General features: G+C 38.5%; 3 protein-coding genes across 4 annotated transcripts; all 3 read right to left on the reverse strand.

Moving 5' to 3' along the window:
* Positions 1 to 325: 325 nt before the first annotated feature.
* Positions 326 to 5,106, reverse strand: LOC139948087 (uncharacterized). Its single transcript, XM_071946117.1, has 4 exons — positions 4,990 to 5,106; positions 3,995 to 4,108; positions 2,308 to 3,456; positions 326 to 1,490 (listed from the first exon to the last, which is right to left on the reverse strand). The coding sequence occupies exons 2-4, from the start codon at positions 4,064 to 4,066 to the stop codon at positions 1,140 to 1,142; spliced, it is 1,572 nt and encodes a 523-aa protein (XP_071802218.1). The 5' UTR covers positions 4,067 to 4,108; positions 4,990 to 5,106; the 3' UTR covers positions 326 to 1,139.
* Positions 5,107 to 5,415: 309 nt separating this feature from the next.
* Positions 5,416 to 15,217, reverse strand: LOC139948415 (suppressor of SWI4 1 homolog). Its single transcript, XM_071946561.1, has 14 exons — positions 15,143 to 15,217; positions 13,646 to 13,816; positions 13,100 to 13,201; positions 12,815 to 12,865; positions 12,270 to 12,440; positions 11,596 to 11,672; positions 11,361 to 11,468; positions 10,467 to 10,590; positions 10,026 to 10,104; positions 9,478 to 9,532; positions 8,459 to 8,533; positions 7,833 to 7,891; positions 7,647 to 7,727; positions 5,416 to 7,282 (listed from the first exon to the last, which is right to left on the reverse strand). Exons 1-14 carry the CDS (start codon positions 15,158 to 15,160, stop codon positions 6,894 to 6,896), a joined length of 1,560 nt encoding a protein of 519 aa, XP_071802662.1. The 5' UTR covers positions 15,161 to 15,217; the 3' UTR covers positions 5,416 to 6,893.
* Positions 15,218 to 15,972: 755 nt separating this feature from the next.
* Positions 15,973 to 23,404, reverse strand: LOC139948227 (endoplasmic reticulum chaperone BiP-like). Of its 2 annotated transcripts, none has more exons than XM_071946314.1 (10): positions 23,229 to 23,404; positions 22,464 to 22,629; positions 21,653 to 21,884; positions 21,149 to 21,253; positions 20,883 to 21,025; positions 20,256 to 20,410; positions 19,747 to 19,982; positions 19,187 to 19,424; positions 18,493 to 18,660; positions 15,973 to 17,894 (listed from the first exon to the last, which is right to left on the reverse strand). In XM_071946314.1, the coding sequence occupies exons 2-10, from the start codon at positions 22,610 to 22,612 to the stop codon at positions 17,320 to 17,322; spliced, it is 2,001 nt and encodes a 666-aa protein (XP_071802415.1). In that variant the 5' UTR covers positions 22,613 to 22,629; positions 23,229 to 23,404; the 3' UTR covers positions 15,973 to 17,319. The 2 variants fall into 2 exon arrangements, with proteins under 2 accessions (XP_071802415.1, XP_071802416.1); XM_071946315.1 differs by having other exon boundaries at positions 23,225 to 23,404.
* Between the last annotated feature and the right edge of the window lie 182 nt (positions 23,405 to 23,586).

Consider the following 23,586-nt stretch of genomic DNA (forward strand, 5'->3'; position numbering starts at 1 on the left):
TATTTCAAAATTAGCCCTATTTCATAGAGCTACTTGCCTTGGATCGGACGAGTTGGTCTATAAAAAAGCGTTTGTTATGAAATGTATATGGTTGGAAAGATGTTTTAAGAGTAGAATATAATGATCCACACAAGTATAACTCAAAATTGCACGATTTTCATTTTACGTCGCGAATCAACACGGTCGGCCATTTATGGGAGTCAACTTTTTGACTCCCATAAATGGCCGACCGTGTTAGTCGACGAGGTTAAACGTAAACCACGCAATTTTGAGGCATATTTGTGTAGATCGTTGTATTCTACTTTCACAACAGCTTTCTAACCATATCAATTTTATAACAAACGGTTACAAACGCTTTTCAACGACCAACTCGACCGATCCAAGGCAACGTGTTCCTTTAAGCAGGGAATAATGCTTTAAAATGTTCTGCTTAGCAAAAATGAGCAGCATACCAATCACAAATGGTACATTTGAAAGGGTGTTTAGACTGGTTGCCTCTTTGTGCTGAGCATAATTTTGTTGTGCTCAGCAACTTTGTTTGTGCAGAATGAATTATCCAAACCAGAACAATTATCCTCCCACCTGACCACTGTCTGGTTCCCTTTATACACCTACACATTGTATTGGTGCTTTAGTTCCCAAAAATATGCGGGTACCCGGAGATTCAATTTGGACTCAGTCACTGGCTGAAAGTTGGGAAAGTAATCTCTCTCTTCACTGCGTTAAGAAACCATTTGTAAAAATATTTCACAACAAATAAAAAAGGCCCCATTCCATGGCTCTATTTATTATCGGATTATGTGCTTACTGACGGTGTAATCACATGCTTTTACAGGACGCCATAACACAGTAGTTATACAGGTAGGATGATGGAAGTTATAAATAACCCAAGGGCTAATTGCATTCCATTTATATTTAAAACATGATCATGGCTGAACATCCATAAAAAAGCGCAAGAGAGATTGTGTCCAAGAAATAAACATTACAAACAAATATAGGTTTCTATCCCCCACGCTGTCAATGCACGCTTTTACTGTCCCTTGCAGCATAGAAAACATAAAGACAACCAATAGATTATGAGTATGTACAAATTGACAGCTCTGATATCCAAAATGCGAGTCATGCGAATAGTTTTGATATTACGACTTGTCAGGTTCGCTTGGCTGGGACACAACCACAGTTTGTGGTAACACTGCTGTTTGAATAATTGCCTGGGGTGCTCTAGCGGGTGCAATCGCCACTGGATGTCTGGCCCTTTTGTGGCGAGCCAAATCGGACTTTCGGCTGGTTCGATAAGTGCATAGGTTGCAGCGGAGTTTAATTTTACTGTGTTGATCTTGGATGTGACGTACCAATGAGTTAGCCATGTCGTACATTTGCCCACACTCTTTACACTGGTAGACGACTTTCATCATCTTCTTCTGGGTTTGTTTGGGGGCATCATTGGTGATGACAACTTGGATGTTGGATGTGTTAGTTGTTCCATCATTCTGTAGGAGAAATTTGTGAGAAACATGTGATGAGTAAGAAGAAATGTTAATGTCTTTTTTTAAAGTTTTAACAATGATTTGTAGAAACTTGGTAAATCTTTGTAAGACTGAGGTCAAAGTTCGTTATCGTTTCATTTTCATACTTTTAAGTATCTGTTTAAAAACAGATTTCAATATAAACCACAAGGGAAACTGACTGGGTAAATTTTGAAATGATTTTTGGGGTTGAACAAAGAATTGACTAGAGTGGGATTCGAACCAACGACCTCCGAATTAACGTGCCGGCGCTCTACCAACTGAGCTATCTAGCCCTATATTGGCGGTGTCCCTAAAACAGATTTGTGCAACTTTTGGTTCTAATAAAAAACTTTAAACCAAAAAATTTTTGTCTTTACTTAATTGGCTGATATTCTGTACCCCCAAATTTGTGGAAAATTACAATTACACACATCTGCACTAGCATGTACATTGGGGAAAACCTAGAGAGTACAAAGAAGAAAGAAAATCGACTTCTTTTTTTGTAAATGTTTGTACTAGTTGTACAATGGTTTAAATCGTGAACCATCAAGGCTTGGAGTCACCTCTTACAGTTTACTCATTCCGTTTGGGGGAAGTTGAAAATTTGCAGGTTGGAAGTATAACTAAGAGAGGTTTTCGGTAACACCAAGTGCACATCTCTTTTGCTAAGTGTTGGTTCTAAATAGAACCAGTGATTTATGACTCCCGACTCGTGAGTCATTAACCACCGGCTCAATAATGATGCAACATGGTGTCACCGCAAACATTACATTAAAACTTCTTTATAGTTTATACTCACATTTTGATCTCCTTGGATCAAGCTTCCTTGTATTTCTCCTTCACTAATCGTCTCTGAGACCTGACCACTCGTTCCTTCCCCATCAGTATTGGGCAAAATATTCAAAACCGATATGCCTTGCATTGCAGCAGATTTAGAAATCGATATGGGGTTGACTCGTTTACTAGCAAACCACAAAGGATGACTTCGGCTTAAATGAGCCTGCATTGTGCTTGGACGCATAAAGCCCTTGTGGCATTTAGGGCAGTAGTATCTGTACCGCCCCTGGTGGTCGCGTAACTCGTGTTCTCTCAGCGTGGAGCTACGGTAGAATCCTTTACAGCATGTGGCACATCGATAGCTTGCTTTGTTGTGTAAGTCTGTGTGTTGATCTAAATGCCGGGCATGTTTGTATTCCCTATTACAGAGGACACAGTGATATCGCATGGTCTCATCACCAGGATGACTTGACTTTGCATGCTTTACAAGCTTTGCTACTGTATCAAACGGTTTCTGGCACAATGTACACTTGTAGTTCAATGAGGGTACAAAATTAAGAATTGGCGAGTCCCCTGGATCTTCCATATCGTCTCGATCTGCATCATGGCCCTGCTCTTTGACTGGCCCTTGAGTGTTTGCATAAATATAGATATGCTGCTGAAGCTGGTCATCGTTCATGTTGTTTGTTTGATTGAGTACATCAAGAGCCCTTGTCTCCTGGTTGACTAGTGCTGACTCAATGGCCACAGGAAATGGCAATGAGTCATTGTTCAACTTTGTCCAGTTTTCTGTTGAATTTGATGCATCTTCCGACTCAATTAACTCATGCTTGACTGCACGAGTGACTCGACGTGGTCGGCTTATTGTCTCTCCCAAGGAGCTGGAATGGTTTGGGAACGAAGAAGAATCCTCAATGGTCCCATCATTGCTTAGCTCTGCATCTTCGTCAATCACACTCCCATTCTGGTTCTGACTCTGTACACCAAGATGAGATACTGGTAGACCAGTCACTCCAGATACCATCACCTCCCAAGGCTGCTTGGATAATCCTTTGTCCATGTATTGTAGGTTGAGGGTTCTTGTGGCATAGTACTGACACCCAGAGTGGTCAACACTGTCTTGTAGCTTCACAAGAACTTCACAACCGGTTTGTACAGACAGCTTGTGAGCCTACAACAAGGGAAAGAAAAGTAAAGGAAGATCTTATAAGGTTATTTTTTAATTGAACACTTATTTTAACAAATAACAGTAGCAAATATGGCAAGGTGGAACTTTACATTTTCTTTAAACCATTGTCGTGGTTGATTTTTACATTATCTTTAAACCCTTGCCTTGATGACAATTCTAGACTATAACAAATCTTGAACCTATTGGTCAACTGCCATCGATCATAATTAACAAGAATTCTTGTCAGACAACTTTAAGGCAAGTAGGCAACTAACTCAGCGCCGTGCTGCATTTGAACACCTTGGGTGAACAACAGGCATTATTTATTATCAGTATCTTACTATCTAAGAAAATATTATATGAACATTCAATATAAATGTTCTCTCTTTAAAGGAACTAGACGACTGTCAAAGACTTTTAAACGGGGCACCGAGGCAAAGACAATCTTGATGAGCAACCGTGGCCATATCCTCTCCCAGGCCTCCAAGTAATTTCAGGCATGGTGTATGAACCAAAACTTGAACTTCTAAATCTTCATTACCATTTGGAATATGGAGACTCGAAGTTCTTCCTTGACCCACTCACGAAGAGCTGTGTTCTCAATATACTTCATGATGTTTCCAGTCAGTCACCTGATGCTGTGAGATATTGTGCACTGTAGATTCATTGAAACAACGGATGTTTTAAACACTGCAGATAGTTCATTCTAAGCGGAAACAAATGGTATATCCTGCCACCACTTTTTCATTTGTTAAAATAAATTGGTATATAATTTCTCAAATGAAATATTCCTTTTGGTAAAAATGTGTGAAACAGTGGTGGCAGGATGATACAGAAATCTTTCCATTAATTATGAATATGATAATAATTTCATAATGCTTACTTACTTACTTACTTACGATTGATGGGAGAAATTGTTTAGGCTTATGCCTTTGTGACCCCATATCCTATCATTGATTCCTTCCAATAGGCATCAAGCTCTTTCTTGAATGTTGACACTGTTTTGGCATTTACTACTTTGTGTGGGAGACTGTTCCAATACAATTAGTATTACAACACTAAACACTAACACTAAACAGCACCACATCCAAAAATAAGACTTGTGAACTTGTAAAAATACACCAATTATTAACTTGGCAATAATAATTGATTTAAAAAAGGATTGATCTGCACGACTGCAGGTCTGCATTTTCATTTATTTATTTTTTTGAAAAAATGAAAGCGACCTTGTTTTTCATATTTGAATAAATGTAGATTGTAGGACAACCAAGGTTTATAAAACCAGTGACCTTTTAAATTGATACTTACTGATTACTCAATTCCAACTACATGCAAATACAACAATTTGATTGCTTGGCATGCTTTTGGGCGTTAGTGTCCGGAAATTGGGCAAACCGTGTACGTTTACATACGGTAGCGTAATTTAGTAAAGCGGTAACTTTATTTGCACGTTTCATTTACGAAAAGTAAAAGTCAATGAGTTTCAGAATAAATACACATTTTGAAAGTTAGTTATTTAAAGTCCTGGACACTTACCAAATAATATGAATAGGACTGTGGTCCCACAGAAACCTCGCTAACGCCTACAAAAATGACAGAAAAATGACTTCATCGATCGTGACTTCCGTTGGAGAAACGCAAACTACTTTTTAATAAAACCGACGCACGTATCTGGCGCCCTCAACGTCCGCAGATGCTTCTTGATTCCTGCTACATTTATTGTTTTTTACTAGAAAGTGAAAACAAGTTTTGCGTTTACAAGTGAATCAAGAGCTATCAATTTTTGTTAAATGTTAGTATTTGTTTTAAGCTGACCATCAAAATCTTAATGAGCTTTTGTTAAAACAATTCCTTTTACCGTTTTTACTGATTTTTCACACTACATACAAAACAATTAACTTAAAAAAACTTCTCAACAAAACAAATTGAGACAATAGTCGAGGGTTTCTTGTTTTGATCCAATATATTTATTTTCTTCAGTGGTTACATTTAAACCAACAAAAGTTATTTGTAACATGTATATTTACTTGAATATTTTGTCATTTATTCGCCATTCGTGTTGAAACAAAACTTCACAACAATGAAAAATAGTATCCCGCTGTATTAAAAATTTCACACTCAGAAAAATTGTAAAGGTGTTCATTAATATTCATCACAAGCTTCATAAGTTCAAAGTTCATAGACTAAGGTGCCTAAAAAAATTATAACTAAACTGCAAAGGTTAAACCAAGTCTTTCCCAAGAAATAACTATAATGCTAATTTTAATTACAATCATGAATAGACCTACTAATGGTTGACAATGTCAGAGAGTTGCGCACTATATAGGCAGATTGAGCACAAATGCGTATACATTATGTTGCAGGGTTAACGCTTTAATACAACTGGCCAGCAGGACAAGTTAGTTTGTCATTTTACGTTCAATCTTTCAAATGAAATAGAGATGCTTTGCAGCACTGAACTTAGTCTGCTAGACAACTTGGAGAGAGTTCTTACTAGTCCTCATCCAAGTGCTGTTTTAACCGACATTTGGGCAGTGGTCCACTAAAGAGAGAACACAGTATATGCCACCATCAATCAGCCCCATACAAAAAGGTGCGATGATCACTCATATATTGCCAACCCGGGCCCAATTTCATATCGCTGCTTAGCGGCCGATTTTGTGCTTACTGTGCAATTTCGATTTCATAACCGTAAGCACACACAAAGGCAAGCTAACCTTCCGGTGCTTACGGCAAGAAAGTAAATGACGTCACAATGCAAATCCACGGTAAACACGCAATGTGGCCGCCCAATTTTTCTGCTAACCTGTGAAATATTAATTTCACTTATTATTCTAAGGCTTAAGCAAATTTTTCTGCTACAGTAAGCATGCAAATTTGCTTACCGTTAAGCAGCGCTATGAAATCGGGCTCAGTAGTGTTAGTATAAGCTGCATGATGTAGGCCTACATATTTCTTGGTATAGGACAAATGTTTAAGTACAGGCAGCAAGGGACTAAAACATTTAACATAAAAATCTGTAGAGAAATTAAAATTCAATTCATAAAATAAGGTGCAGGGGGATACATTCATTAAAACGTTCATGGCTACATATCAGGGGCCAATTTCATAGTACTGCTAACATTTTGGTGCTAACTGTAGCAGAAAAATATGCTGATGCGTAAGCGTATTTCACACGTTAGCAAGAAAATTAGGCAGCCAGCTTGCGTGTTCACCATGGCATTAAACTTTTACATCATTCATTTTCATACAATTAGCACAAAAATGTTAGCCCAGAAATGTTAGCCTTTAAGTAGGCCGACCGTCAAGCAGCTCTATGAAATTAGGCCCTGACAATTGACTTAAGTCGAAATGATGTACATTATGCTCATGTATAAGCATTGGAGATAGGATACACCACAGCTTAACACTCCAGTGACCCAAGTCACAAACATTTCTAATTAACGGCCTCTGACTTTTGACTTTTTCATGATCTTTCCGCCAAGAACCTTCTTGTTGTTTGTCTTAGAAGGCCTTCCTCCACCTCGGTCTTTATTCCTGAACTTTCTGTCCATTGGACCACCCTTTTTATCAGAATATTTTCCAAAGTCCCCTGATTTTCTTCCAGTTCTCATAGGCGTATCTTTCCCAAAGCGTTTCATTCCTCGAGGGGATTTATCGTCTCCTCTCCTGTTGCCCTTGTTTTGGCTCTGGAATTTGTTGTCTGGGCGTCCTGGTCGTCCCCCTGGCTTAGTGCCGTACTTGAATTTCTTTTCAGGAAGAGTTCTGCTGTTGCCAGATGATTTCCGTTTATCCATTCTTGGTGGGTGATTTCGTTTCGGAAAAAGTGCTGAAGAGAAAATTATAAAGAAACATCCATAATACTTAGTCTTTTAACACATCAGTAGGCTTACAGGATAGTCATGTAAAATTGTAATTTTAAAACTTAGTTGGTATGACACTGCTCTAGAATTGTAACGGTCATGGGTTCCACCCAGGTAATATGCCTTTGTTTTGTTTTCACAGGACTTGGGAAAAGTACCGAGTACACAGTGCTTACGTACATCGATGTATAATGGGTACAACCAAAATTAAAATGCAAATCTTGCTTTCAGATATTATTTTTTTGCTTAGGCTGTGTTTCGGGTGTTTTTTTTTTGTTTTTTTTTTGTGGGGGGGGGGGGCGTGGTTGGTTTGGGAATTAATCTCTGTACCTGGATCTGGGTCCTCTCCTACTTCTTGCCGATAATACTCCAAGTCATCATCCTCTTCTGGCTGCTTCCCTTCTTCTACAACTGAAGTTAAATACAAAACACCAATCATAATACAACTTACTTTACAGGGCATTTGAGTCACTACGTAAATCACAGAGAGACTGTTCATCCGAGTTCCAAACTTACCATTTTTTGTGAAATCATCTTTCTTCTTTTTCTTCTTGATTCCTTCTAGAGACTTGTTCCTGTTGTTAAAAAGCAAATCAAGAAATTCATAACAGTCCAACAAATATGGTGATGAACTTGTCAATTCAACTTCACAACTGATTGTGCCTGTATATCCCGTATTGTGCGCTGTTTAATTACAGGGTGTTGTTTCCTTAACATGTTAACTCTTGGTTTTTGTCTGTCCGATAGGGAAAAGTACAAAAGCTTTTGCTTCACAATTTTCCTACACACCAACCTTATAATGTTAGTTTACACTACTATCTGTTTTCTTGTTGCTGTGTTGTAATGTTGAGTATTGCTATACTACAATGTGAACATGACATGTTGTTGTCAGTGTGAAATAAATTTTGTGTTTATCTATCTAGATCAATCTATCTTAAGCGAGGGTCTTTGAAGTTAGATATACCAAAACTTGCACAGTCTATACAGCTTAATGTTTGACAATCACTACTTAATATATGTTGGTGTTTATTTCACAGCACAGCCTTTCAACCAATCTTACTGTCAACTAAGGGTCTACATTGGGCAAGTAGTACACAGAAAGAACACTCTATAAAGCCAATCAAAAGCATCTTCAGACTTACTTGTGATCCTCTTTTTGTTTGACCTTTTTGTCCAAGTTGGCTTTCTGTTGCATCTTACGAGCCTCCTTAGCTTTCCTAAAATATAAACAAAAATATTTAATTAGTTTGATTCATTCAAACTGACAAACCACAACCTTAAGAAAAACAAACAAGACCTAAGGGTTCTTCTGGTTTTGATCTCATTCTTAACATAATCATTAACAACTTAATCTATAATTGCAATCTTGAAATGTGTTTTTGCACCACAACCACTACATTTGGTAAAATGAAATAAAAAACATGATCCCAAGGATGCCTTCAATGATTTCATCACACCACACCAACAAGGATGCCCACCATTGTGCTGGAAGAGTCAAGTCCAAGAAGATGTCCTAATTCCACTTTGTGAGACAGTGCCACGAGCGCCAAACAGACTTGAAATTGAATGGGAATGTTATCCAAGGAGACCTAGGACACCTTGTCCTAAGCAACTAAGTAGTAAGTAGGTAGCAATAATAACAATAATAATAATATTGAAGTCTTATATAGCGCACTTATATACCAAACAAGGTACATGTACTCAAGGCGCTGAGTACATATACAAACTTTCAGAAAGACTGGTTATTGCAGTGATGAAACCCAATTATGTAGCACCTTATAAGGGTTTAAAGGTGCTACAGCGCATACAGCAGCCACAGCCAGGCACACAGGGGTAATAAGTGCACTGGGCTTTTTAACAAGCGTTACACAACACAGTGGACCAACGCGTTTACGTCCCATCCGAAGGACGAAGCAATGTTTAAGTGTCACGCTTAAGGACACAAATGTCACAGCTGGGGAATCGAACCCACACTCTGCTGGTCAGACATCAGAGTTTGAATTTGGTGCTTTTTTTTAAAACCGCTTGGCTGCAACACTTCCAGTAGTATCTCAAAGATTAGGTCCAGAAAAGAGCCGACTACTATTCCACCTGATCAGGAACTATTTGAGTTTGTTTACACATTTGGTTTTGTATTATATGATGAATCAACCACACTTACTTTTTCTGTATCCGGAGCTTCCGAGCTGCAGCAACCTCCTGCAATGTCTTCGTAACTGCAGACGAAAGAAACAGGCAGGGTTATAAAATATTCATTAAAATGTTTTGGATGAACAAAGAAAAATTTACTGAATGGGGACTTGAACCTGCGACCTCCAGATCAATACGCTGGCATACCACCAACTGAGCTGTCTGCCCTATAATGCAGACTCCCTATTTTGTAAATTTTTTTGTACAGGGTGCTGATCAGAAGCCAGTTAACATTAAGCTTGGGCGGTTCCTTCGGTTACCCGGTTGGTTCTACCTGGTTCCAAATTGAGAACCGGACCCGCGGGTCCACTCTTCTGTGGAACAGAGTCCCAATTTTCTGGAACTGCCCAAGCTTAGTGAACATGTATACCGCCATAATAGCCCAGGATCACACCAAAGTTTGCAATACAATCTGGAGATGATGCGTCAATTTTTTAATTTTTTTTAATTGGCAAACTGCACAGGGAAACTGGCAAAATGTTTTCTTCTGAAGTTTGATGAAAAAGAGTGTGAACTTACTGAAGTGATGATACATGACCTCTCCTTCACAGAGACCCTCTTCGATCTTAACAAGTTGCAGCTTCATTCTCGGACCAATCTGCCAGAAAACGAAATGAAATACATCAATGATCATTGATCATGATGTCAAACTGGAAAAAACAAGTGTATAAAGTTTTCATTTGTGCTTCCTGGTATGGCTGGCCAGCCAGCCTTCTGGGCCTCAATGGGTGTTGGCAAGTGCAAACTCCGTCAGCAAGTGAGGTTTGCGGTAGCACCTTGTGAAAATCTCTTTTGAAAAGTGTTCTGAAAAGAACCGGTGGTTGACAACTAAAGGTTTCGATCAATTTGCTCTGATTGTCTTCAGGAGAATGTGCTGGACTCTGTTGCTAGACGCTGCCTAAGTACTGCCTTTGAGATTAATATATATTGAGGTATAATGACCATTTATATTCATCGTACCTCTACTAGTCGAATGGCACTCTTCTGGGTAGCTATATTGCCTCTGGTGGTCATTTCCTGTGGAACAGTCACTTCATTGTGAGGGCCATCTTGCTCAGCCTCACTTTCAGACAACTGACCAGTACTAAGAGGATAAAACATTAAGAAATTGTATTTAGTCTATCAACATTTCATGGTCGGATATGCCTAAACATGTTCAAATTTATTTAACTATTTATTCGATTTGCTACCCGTCTCCACCAAAGATTTAACACAATATGTAAAAGGCAGTTGAAGCAAGAGGCTGTATGTCAACTGCACCAACTAAACCACGTAAAACTCACAAAATCTCAAAAATTTAGCTACTAAAACTATTAAACTTTAAAACACAAATCCACAAATAGTTTGTTGAAGAAATAGTCCCTACTTCATGGCTGAAATCACTTATACTGGTTGAATTTGATCAAATAAGTTTAATTTCTGGCTTCAACCAGTTTAAAAAATGCTCTTATTTTACACGACTCAACTTCTTTCTACCACTGCGAACAACAAAGGCACTTGATCAATGTGCACATTAGGCCCCATTGTTTACCAAGCACTGTGTGTAATGGCTAATGGAATAACTTATGTGAAGCTGCCTCAAAATTAATACGCAACACAGTCACATTGTCTGGGGTCGATTTCACTAGTCCTAGGAGATATACAAATTGCATGGATAGTCCTAAGTTAGGACGAGTAACTGGTCCTAACTCGAGATAAGACTAGTCCTTACTCTTTGTGAAATCCACCCCTGGTGCCTTAATACAGTTAGGATGCCTCGGATTTGTTTAGTGAAGTATACAAACCGAAAAAAAAAGAGATGGGTGCGCCATTATTTCTAAAAAGTGCCGCACCTGAACATTTGATTACACTTACTTCAGGAAGAAGTCACTGACGTCTTTGTATCTACTGAGATCTGGTACCTTGGTCTTCATAAGCTTCTTGACGCTGCGGCTTATTCCAACTGGAACAAGCTTAATGGAGCTAAACAAACAAATATTGATCACAAATTAATGAGGGTTTATGAAAATTAACATGACAGGGAAAATTCTTTCCACATTTCAAAATAGTTGAATAAAGGGTTATTTTTTTAATATTAACGTTTACTTACTAGTGTCTGAACTCAATGAGCTTTGTTTCTGGGTCGTAGTTGAACAGCACACAACGACGGATTTTATCCAGATGTACCTTGAAGAGAAAGTATCCAAAACAGTCATTAATTAATATCATAACATCTGATGAAATTTGGTTCATACAAAACCGATGGATATACTAGCCTTAAAGGCAGTGGACACTATTGGTAATTACTCAAAATAATTGTTAGCATAAAACCTTACTTGTTAACGAGTAATGGGGAGAGGTTGGTAGGATAAAACATTGTGAAAAACAGCTGCCTCTGAAGTGGAGTAGTTTTCGAGAAAGAAGTAATTTTCAACGAATTTGATTTTGAGACCTCAAGTTTAGAGTTCGAGGTCTCGAAATCAAGCATCTGAATGCACACAACTTCAAGTGACAGGGGTGTTTTTTCTTTCATAATTATCTCGCAACTCCGACGACCAATCAAGCTCAAATTTTCACAGGTTTGTTATTTTATGCATATGTTGAGATACAGCAAGTGGGAAGACTGGTCTTTGACAATTACCAATAGTGTCCACTGGCTTTAAATAATTTTCTTTCCTTATTAAAGTGAAAGTTACTTCTTGTTTTCCTTTCTCTTGTTGAGAAAAAGCTTGTGACCCAGTCATTTCTCCACATCACAGCCCTAGGAATCAGGATCAAGCTTACCTTGTGTACATTGATAGACGGGAACATGTTCTGAAGGACTGTTGCAGCTAGCTTTAGATGGGGTTCGTCTTTACTGAAGTTGTTGAGTACTAGGAGAGGATGGTGTCTAAACTGTTGTGCATACATGTTTGGTCTCTTTATGGCTGACTGGACATCTTTGACTAGAGAGTACTAAAAATGGAGAATATCCTTAAAATTTCAGATTTTATAGGCAAGCGCATAGCGAGGGAGGGCTGGGTTTTTTGGTTTTTTTCGTGTTTGGCAGATTGAAAAGTAAGAACAATGAAACCACCATTGCAACTAATGTTCTACTACATACTGCACAGTGTACAAATAACCATGACATATCAAAATTCTGCAACTGTTCGTATCAACAACCAACAGTGTGTGCAGTAACTTGACCTACAAACAAGTAGACTCTGCTGTCATTGTTGTGCCTGGCATCTAACAATGCATGAGGTTTTGCAGCTAAAATTTGATGAATTTTGCAGAATGAAGAATAAGAATTGTTTGTAAAATGCAGAACAATATATTAACAAACTTACCTCTTTGACTTTGAATGTGATAGTAGGACCCCTTGGTATTCTCATGATTCTCTGTAAACAAAAGTTTTGAGAAAAAAAAAGAATTCAAATGAGAAATATTTAAATTTTAAAACAAAGTATTTACAAGTAGTTTCAGAACAAGATTTCCATGCACACACAGCATAATCAAAATATTTATGGAAAATTGCTACAACAAAAAATCCTCACGTATTAATGCATGCTTGCAAATTACTTCAATATTATTATCTTAATATCCATGCAATCAAACAAACATGTAAAACTTACCATGTTTATGCTTTTATCTGATTTTGTAAACACCATAAAATGTGTAACACCAAGAGAACTAGCAACACTGACAAAGTCCTTCAGTATGTTTTTCTTCCTTGCCTAAAAAAGAAGAGCATTTACACAAATTAAAACAATGGAATAGTGTATTAAAACAACAGTCAAGAGTAAACATGTGAAAAGAAAAGCATTGTGTTTCTAAAACTGCATTAGGCCCACCAGACAACCCCCCCCCCCCCCCCCCCCCGGTTAAACATCGGAGGCACCACCTGAAACCATGTTGAAATGAACAAAAACAGTTTTCCCAATACAAAGTATCAGCCACACCGCCCGATGTAATAAAAACCAGAAAGTTCAAACAATTTGCTGCAATGCATCTTAGAAAACTAAAAGTTTGTTGTGCCTTTTTTATGTTAAAGTAACAACAATTTGACGCGCGACTAGTCAAGTATTAATTTTAACAGTCAGCCTAGTCGTTGTGGAGGCCACAGCACAGGTAACAACACAATATTTCTCTGCACATTAGTCAAGTCATTAACAACATACTCGTAAATTGGATGCTGTGTATGGCTCCATTGTCCGTCTCGTATCCAGCAGAAGTTGAAAGACACTCTTGCCAACTACGCCTCGGTGAAACACAAATGTGTGAGGCGCTTTGCCATACACGCTTTCTGCAGACACCACATTCTGTCTGGCTGCCTTTGTGCCTCTCCCCTGCTGTATAAAAGATACAATTGAACTTTGAAGTCATGATCATTTTTAATACATCGTGTATGTACATAGCCTTTTATTAAAAAGTACATCAAATTGATTTTATTAAATTAACAAAGGATTCCGTATGGTGCCACCACTTTTTCATTCAATATGAAATAATATAGTAAATTAGAGTTATCTAATTTACCTCAATGAGAGATTCCTTTTTGTAAAAATGAGTGAAAAAGTGGTGGTGCCATACGGAAAGTAATCCTTAAAAAATCGCTCAAAATTGGGTCTACTAAACACAGTTTTTAAAGCCATTGGACCCTTTCGGTACAGAAAAAAAAAAAAAAGTTCACAGATTTACAAATAACTTACAGGGTTTACAGAAGGTAGTGGTGAAATACTTCTCTTGAAATATTATTCCATGAAATGCTTTACTTTTTGAGAAAACAGTAAAACAATATCAATTCTCGTTAACGAGAATTATGGATTTATTATAAACACATGTCATGACACGGCGAAACGCACGGATACAAGGGTGGGTTTTCCCGTTATTTTCTCCCGACTCCGTTGACCGATTAAGCCCAAATTTTCACAGGTTTGTTATTTGATATAGAAGTTGTGATCCACGAAGTGTGGGCCTTGGACAATACTCTTTACCGAAAGGGTCCAATGGCTTTCAGCCAAGATGGCATCTGACCGTTCTCCGTGTAAGTTCGATTAATTTTTCTGGTTAAAAACTCAGATTTTTCGTGAAGTTTTGCCTTGACATATCTGTTTATGTAATTTTAAAAAAACATGTCTTTGGTTTATTTGCTGTTTTTGAGATATTTAAACTTGTTGTCGCGTGTTGTTGGCACTCTGGACTTGTTGTCGGCTTTTAATTTATACTAAAAAAAGTGTTTTAGTAAGGAGGACAGCAAAACTCAACTGACAAAAGTGTTTTAGTAAGTAGGACCGCAAAACTCAACTGACACCCTCCGCTCAACAACTCAACTCAATCAAAGAACATAACAACCACCAACCATGGAGGTAGCACCAACCAACCAATCCTCCAATAAATTCATCACATTATTTTACAACAATCCCCCATACTTTAATATTAACTACACGTACACAACTGAATCCATGGACCTGCATGCGTTCATGATCGCTTCCATTGCAGCCCGTTTTTTACATAATAATCCAATCCCCACCCACGAAAGAATCGACTGAGCCGAGTGTATCCAAGGCAAAAACAAAATGTACTTCCGAGTGGCGGGGCATTCTGCAATTACTCCAATAAAGCTTAATAATTATACGACACACATAAGCGGTATATTGCATTTGTTCTGATTTAAATACCTTTCTTTTTCTGGCCATGTTGTCGACGGTATGGTCGTTTTCCACTCGAAGGTTGAGTACGAACAACACGTGTGTGTGAAAGTGCGCCCTCTGTCGGTTGGAAGCGTTGAACTGGTGCACTTATCCAAATATGTAAAGATGCGTACATGTAGTCTGGGTTTCTGACTACTCTAAAGGGGCGGGGAGCGCAGGGAAAGCAGGGGGGGTGAACAAGCCAAAGCTCTTTGAATTGTTATTATTATTATATTGTACCCATCACCCCACCCACACTTATCTTTCTAATTATTGGCTAAGTAATCTCGCCAAATTATTTTATTTTCTCCCTTTAAAAAAAAAGTAATATTAGGACGGGATGGAGAGTGCTTCGCCATCCAAAAACCCTGTCCAGGGGTGGATTTCACAAAGGTTGTCCTAACTTAGGACTAGTCGTAGGCAATGCTTAGAGATAGGACTGGTCCTAAGTTAGGACCATAAACTCATCCTAACTTAGGACCAGTCCTAACTCTTAGCATTGCCTAGGACTAGTCCTAAGTTAGGACTACCTTTGTGAAATCCACCCCAGTGCCATTAGTATTTACATGTATTTGGTAGTTTCTCCAAAAACAAACATACAACGAAGAGTCTTTAAGAAGGAAGTCAAAGTTTGCCTATATTTAACCCGTTTCTTTGGTTTTTCAATCCACGCCCATCCCCCCCCCCCGCCTTCCCCCACATACTCCCCATCCCCATCCAACCGCACAATAATACACATTATAACAAAAAATAACCCCACCAAAAGCACAATTCCTTTTAACAACACAGGGAAATGATTTCAAGACACAGCAGCCATGTTTTCAAAACAGTTTCAGTACATGTATTTGGTAAAGTTTATTTCACACGCACTTATAAAAAATGCCTCATAATGCGGTGACAAGACAATAATAAATTATATAACTTTTCACACATAGAGTTGGTGTTCACATTTTGCAAAGGGTACACCAAATCCATGAAGACCGTACAATTTAAACAAAACACCAAAAAATTTAAAGAAAAAGACTTTCCCTCCTGCATGTTATGCATTACAATGATGATGATTATGCACGTTCAAGTTCCTTCGAGTCTATCATCAATATTCATGATAAAGCTATCAAAAAGTTTCCAGCTTTGTATTTCCCATTCTGTTCTCTTGCACTAGTCGATAACACCGGGAAGAAAAAAACATTATGGCGCCCCATAACAAATTTTCTTCTTGAGAAAATATGAAGGAAATTTGCTCAAGGAGAAAATTTGTTATTGGGCGTCGTTACAAAAAGTGAAATTGATGTCATTTTTTTCTCAAAATGTTTTTAAGAAAACATGAAGGAAATTGGGTTCCGATACCAAAAGCAAACCATCAGGCACCCTGACCCAAGGGGAAATTTAATTACTGTTTTATATAAAGTATTAACGAGTGGTTGGCTGATTTTATTGGCCAAAAGGATCAAAGATCAAGTGTTTGAAATTTGAAAAAAAGCCCATTACTTCAAATTTTATTCACGAATAATCGAATATCATTGTACATGTATACCAAAGTAGAATTTGAGACGGGCTTTCAAAATATCTAGAAATTAATCAATCTAACCAGGTCTAAGGCAAAATGCAAGAAAGAAAAAAAAGTAAAATAATTTACCTGTTTATAAATCATAAACTGTTAGATTTGTTCATCAATATTCCTAAAACATTAGGACAAGTTCAAAAAGGTCGCAAGGAGAATCCTGAATATTCAATCCAACAAAGAATGATAAAAAATGACCATAACATTTGTCAGATTTATTCCCTGCAGTTTTGTGAAATCACTCCCAAAACAGAGTTGGATCCATGGACTAAATTTTAAAGGTCCAACAAGTTTTCAACATAACGATCTCTCAAATGTTGATTAACAAAACTGTAAATCTACATTTGAAGAGAGATCTGATTAACAGCCAACAATTGGCAATTTAGGTTTCCCTTTTTGCATCAAAACAAGATCTTTACTCAGCAATTATTGCCAGTATATTGCCGTTTTTTGGGGGGGTGGGGGTTTCTTTCATTTAAAAAAAAAAAAGAAGATGTGGCAACAAATTGCTATGACACTTGCTCCTGCCGTCTAAAGACCTTGCTGATGAGTATCTCTCCTCCGATAACAATTTTTATGAGTCTCTTGGCTCGTCTAGTTTTGTTTATAACTCATCCTTATCATATTCATCTTCTCCTTCCTCACCCCCTGGTGGTGGGGCCCCGCCAGCTCCTTCGTATAATTTACTGACGATTGGTGTAACAATATCTTCCAATTCCTTTTTATGTGCTTCAAATTCTTCTTTGTCTGCATCTTGATTTGCGTCAAACCATTCGATTTGCTCATCGAGAGCTTGATTAATGGTTTCCTTCTCCTCTTCGGATAGTTTTCCTCCTAATTTTTCCTCATCTTTAATTTGGTTTTTGAGTGAGTATGCGTAGCTCTCAAGTTCGTTCCTTGCCTCAACCTTTTCCTTAACTTTAAGATCGTCATCTGCGAATTTTTCAGCATCGTTGATCATGCGCTCAATGTCCTCGGGTGTGAGGCGGTTCTGGTCATTGGTAATGGTGATCTTTTCTTTGTTTCCTGTGCCTTTGTCTTCAGCAGAAACTCTAAGGATGCCGTTTACGTCAATCTCGAAGGTGACTTCAATTTGGGGGACACCACGTGGGGCTGGTGGGATGCCGTTCAGGTCAAACTTTCCAAGAAGATGGTTGTCTTTTGTCATTGGTCTTTCACCTGTAGAATAGAGAATAAATCATTAAATGTTTTGATCTCACTCAGCCAAGGTTCTCCCTTAACAGTGGTTTGCTTGCAAAAATCCAGTGAAAAAGCCCGAGGACCAGTCAAACTATCTGCAAGTTGGCTGGCTAAGTTAAGTTACAATTGAATCAAAATTAGTATTAAAGTCGGACTAGTGAATGGCAAGTAATTAACTGGTCCTCAGGCCTGTATGCTTCGTTGTTGAAAGGGCAAGGGCACCAAGGCATTTTCGCCTTGATGAAGGGTACTCTTCAGGAAATTGTAAACTTCTACTGGAGCATTTCAAGGGAACCAAGGCAATGACCAGTGGCATGTATTGTAGGCTCAACACTTGTTGGACATGCTGGCTAGTTTAAAAAAATGTAAGGGTCAACAATGTAAGCTAAATCAAAGTTCAAACAAAGCAAGCCAAAAGTACACACCAATTCTCATGTTGAAGTCATCTTCATGATATTCAACAAGTCAGTAGAAGTTTGTATCTTTTGATGGCATACAAAACAACACACTTCATCATCTACTATAAGGAATCTAAAACTGTACACTCACACGATTAACTTTCACAACATTTTCTTACCTTCAAATACTTGGATGGTTACAGTGGGCTGGTTATCTGCTGCTGTAGAGAAGATCTGTGATTTCTTGGTGGGGACGACGGTGTTCCTTGGAATCAGTTTGGTCATTACACCACCAACAGTCTCAATTCCCATGGTCAAGGGGTTGACGTCAAGAAGAACAAGGTCACCTGAATAACAACAAAATATATCAGTTATACTAAAGATGAAGCAGATTTAGTTCAGTCGCAACTGCAGTGCCGAGGAAAAGTACAGACAAATTTCACAGGGGCAACATGATCCAGAAAATGCTTACTATGCATCTAGTGTTTACAACAATACACTTGATACATTTCTTTTGATCAAGAGAGCTACATAGGGAGTTTTGGTCAATTACAAAAACACAACTAGTAAAGGTTGCACTTGGTTTGCATGTAACCACCTAGATACAAACCACCTGTATGACTGATTGCATAATTGTGCAAAGGTAAAATTCAGGCTTGGAATTTCATATTTGAGAGGGCAGGGCCATTTTCATTTTGCAATGGGCACTTCCATTGTAAAATGATGTCTATGGGAAAGTGTTGAAAGGGCACCAAGGCCAAGACCAGGGGCAACGGAGGCCAGCCATGACTTCTGTGGCCTCCATGTTAACTCTAGGCCTGACAACTGCAGGGCAAATGTCGGAATGAAAACAAAATTTTAAGAATTATGTACCTGTGCCATCATCTCCACTAAGTACACCAGCTTGTACAGCAGCTCCATAAGCCACAGCCTCATCAGGGTTGATTCCTCGGGAAGGCTCCTTTCCCTTGAAGTATTCTTTCACGAGGGCCTGGACTTTAGGGATACGTGTTGAGCCACCAACGAGGACAATTTCGTGAAGTTCATCTATGTTCAGGTCAGAGTCATCCATTACACTTTTGACTGGTTTCAAGGTTGAGCGGAAGAGGTCCTGTGATGCAAAGGATTGAGCATGTCAGCGAATTCAACACATTGAGAGTTTGGGGTTGAACAAAAAAAAATTGACTAGTATCGTGGGACTTGAAGCATCCAGTCAGTGTCCCTTGTGTTGTATAATTTTTTTATTTTAAGTTTTTGTCGGACAATTGACGAAAAAGGCAGGCCACTATTAGGTAGCTTCGTTTTTCAGAAAAAATTTTTTGCAACTATGAAACATTGCTTGGTCTTCATTTTAAATCTGCAATGAATTTATGTACAAATACATTGTTTGTCTCCTGTTTCTTGTGAGCCAAGTCGGTATAAATCCTACTTACTGCATTCAGTTCTTCGAACTTGGCTCTGGTGAGTGTCTCAGAGAAGTCCTCGCCATCAAAGAAAGACTCAATCTCCACACGGGCCTGATGCTGTGAGCTGAGGGCTCTCTTAGCCTTCTCAACTTCACGTCGGAGCTTCTGGACGGCACGGTTGTCCTTGCGTACATCCTTCCCCTTCTTCTTCTTGTACAGTTTGATGAAGTGCTCCATGACACGTTGGTCAAAGTCCTCACCACCTGTAGAAATAATGAAAAACAAAAACACATGAAATATTTTTCACATAAAGTTTCATTTTTTCTTCATACCCCCAACAGCTTCACTTATATTTTCAAGCAACTTCAATATTTTTCACCCAATGCAAATGATGTTGCAATTTGACTTGACTAAATTCACGTCTTCAATCATTGACTCAACCAAGAAATCTGTGCACTGACCCACGTGATCGTTTTGGTTCCCTGCGTAAAAATACATTCAATGTGGCCACAATTAAGGACAGGTGTAACACTTACCGAGATGAGTGTCACCGTTGGTTGATACTACTTCAAAGACACCGTTATCAATTGTCAGAAGAGAGACATCGAAAGTTCCACCGCCGAGGTCAAACACCAGGATGTTCTTCTCTCCTTCACGCTTGTCAAGACCGTATGCAATGGCAGCAGCAGTTCTGTGTACACAAAAAAGAAATATAATGATTCACTGTGATTTATAAAAGGTGTTGGTTAGTCTGAATTGGTTTGCCCAACTTCAAAGCTGAAGGTGTCTTTCTCATTCAAAAGCATGCTGATTATCAAGTCTGGAGTTATACAAAGGCCACAAACGACATAGCCTCTGTAGCACTGGTCTTTGAAATTCTGCCAACAACCTAAGATTATCCAGCAGAAGTGTCCTTTCCAAAATGAAAATGGCCTTGCACTCTCCATACAAAATTCCAGACCTTAATTCAGCACTACGTATATCTCATTGAGAGAAGCGGGCCATTCAATTAAGGTATAAGTTTATGATATTAGTCCATTTATAAATAGCCAAGTACCTAATAAAAAGGAGGAAGTTGTTGATATTTGGCACTTGTGTAATAGAAGAGCCAAATATCAATAACTCCCGTCTTTTTTCATACTCTTATTGTAAGGTACACTTACGGCTCATTGATGATTCTCATTACATTCAGACCAGCGATCACACCAGCATCCTTAGTGGCCTGGCGCTGGGCATCGTTGAAGTAGGCTGGAACAGTTACCACAGCGTTGGTCACTTTCTTACCAAGATAAGCCTCAGCAGTTTCCTGAAAAAAGGGGCAAAACATCGACAGTCAGTGAAAAATTCATTATTGTATGCATCAGATCAACAAGTAAACAAAACAGATAAGTATGGGCACTGATCATGTAGAAATTAAGAAGCTCCTTACCTTCATCTTGAGGAGGACCATTGCGCTGATTTCCTCTGCAGCGAAGAGTTTCTTGCCATCCCCTACATTGACCTCAACGTGGGGCTTGTTGTTCTTGTTCTTGACCTGAGATGAAAATAATTCAAACAAAGCTATAAGTGACCCCCATAAATGGCCGACGTGTTAGTCGACGAGGTAAAAGGAAAACCACGCAATTTCGAGGCATGTTTGTGTGGATCATTGTATTCTACTTTTACAACATCTTTCTACCCATATGCATTTTATAAAAAACGGTTACAAACGCTTATCAAAGACCAACTCGACCGATCCAAGGCAACGTGTTCCTTTAAGCCTGTAGTTTAAGCACAAAATTAGCTTAGCACAAACGGCTTTTGCGCAGCAAAAAAAAGGTTACCAGCCAGAACACCATACAGTAACCATTGCTACAGCTTTATGAAACTGGGCCCAAAACACTCGAGCAAATCCAGCTAAATGACTGAAGACTACTTTCAACGCCTAACGTACCTTGAAAGGAAAGTACTTGAGATCATGCTGTACAGCTTTGTCGTCCCATGTACGGCCAATCAATCTCTTGGCATCAAATATGGTGTTTTCAGGATTACTAGTCAGCTGGTTCTTGGCGGCATCACCAATGAGACGCTCTCCTTCAGCGGTAAAAGCCACGTACGATGGTGTGATACGGTTACCCTGGTCATTGGCGATAATTTCCACTCGGCCATTCTTGAAGATACCAACACTGAAAATACAAACCAAGTAATTAATTGAAATTAATTGTTTTTAAATGGCCAATGGAGATATGCATTGACGTCATCTGGCTGTCATCTTAGAAGTTAAACGGTGATGAAACAATGGAAACACCAAGCTATGCATGTGTGGCTCTCAGGATTGGCCACTGATTTTGATCCCTAGCCTGGGGCAACCTACTCAAATGTTATCATGTGCACATGTCTATTGGTTCTATATTAGTTTACTTTGATGAGAAAGTTGATTTAACCATAAAAAAATCCCCTTTGTTAGTCCTAATTGGACTTTAAATTGAACATCCTTTTCCTGTGGTGAACATTCTACTTGGAATTTAAAACACCAATGCCCAAAAAGCCAGTAAGCCACCGAATAGTATTGCTAACCTGAAACAAGGTTACCAGCCAAAATAACATTAAGAGTGACTGGTGTTCGACTCAATTTTTGCTTAGCAAAGAAATTTGTCAAGCAGTATTTTCTGCTTTATTATGAAGTAAAAGTGGGCCCAGATGTCATATATGTGGAGAACTGCTTCTTGAATCATAACAACTCATTCCTAAGATTCTATTCTTACCAGGAATATGTTGTTCCGAGATCGATACCAACAACTGTTCCAATGTCATTCTCCTTTTCCTCTTCTTCTTCATCTTCCTCTGCCCTCACCATCATGAGGGCGTTGAGGCAGAACACCACAAAGCACAAAACTACAAAAGCTTTCTTCATGGTGAAAGTTCTTCAGTCTGCAATCAAATGAGAAGGTTCATGAAATACATCTGTGCACTTGACAAAGTATTTAGTTGTTTCCAATTCATTAACTGAATATTCCAAACAAAAGGGAGGAAACAGTACTAATAAAATATGAGCTATGACTGTGGCAATCACTTTTTTTCCCTCAACCTTATTTAAAATTGTGCCTACTCATGACGTTAATGTTCGTGTCAACAAAGTACTTGCTATAAAACTGCTAATTTTGTGTAGTTATGATGATGGATGGAAGTAGAAAAATAAATGAGTGATTAAAATACCAAAAACATCCGCTTCAAAATTTCAGTGAATTGACATGGTCATTAACTCATTAATTGATTTAAATCCACTCCATGTTTGCTAGTCCAAAACTTCAGACACTGACATTAAATCCAAGTCAAGACGCTGGCATTTATTGGCAAAGACCTACACTTTTTGTGACAGACCAAACGCCCAACCAAAACCATGAAACATGATTTTTTATTTAAAAATTAAAATTGTAACAAATTTTGACCAGCTGCTCAATATGCTTCAATTTAGAAGGGAATCCCCACTTTATTTCGTGTAAATCGTAATTAAGAAAACACTTACTTACCACAATTCTTCTTCGGCTCAAATCTTCAGTAAAATAGACAACTTTACTCGAATAGCGTCTAGCAAATCATAAATTAACTCGTGTTTTGAAGATCTACCTCCAACAAAATGTATGTTTAACGACTCTTGCATGCGCGTGTGTGGTGACGATGTGCTACGTGTTATTTTTGCACCGTGCACATGCTGCTATTTTACAGTGACAATCTGATCGTGGCCTTTTGTGATTGGCTAAAAACCGGCATTGTGGCTATTTCTGATTGGTCCACATGTAAATACACGTCAGTAATATGTATTGCGTCAGGGATAGTAGTGTGATTCATTATTCAGCATTGTCAAAGTTCAGTTCCGCCTACTTTTTT

This window comes from Asterias amurensis, chromosome 15, assembly GCF_032118995.1.
Source record: "Asterias amurensis chromosome 15, ASM3211899v1".
NCBI classification, from domain to species: domain Eukaryota; kingdom Metazoa; phylum Echinodermata; class Asteroidea; order Forcipulatida; family Asteriidae; genus Asterias; species Asterias amurensis.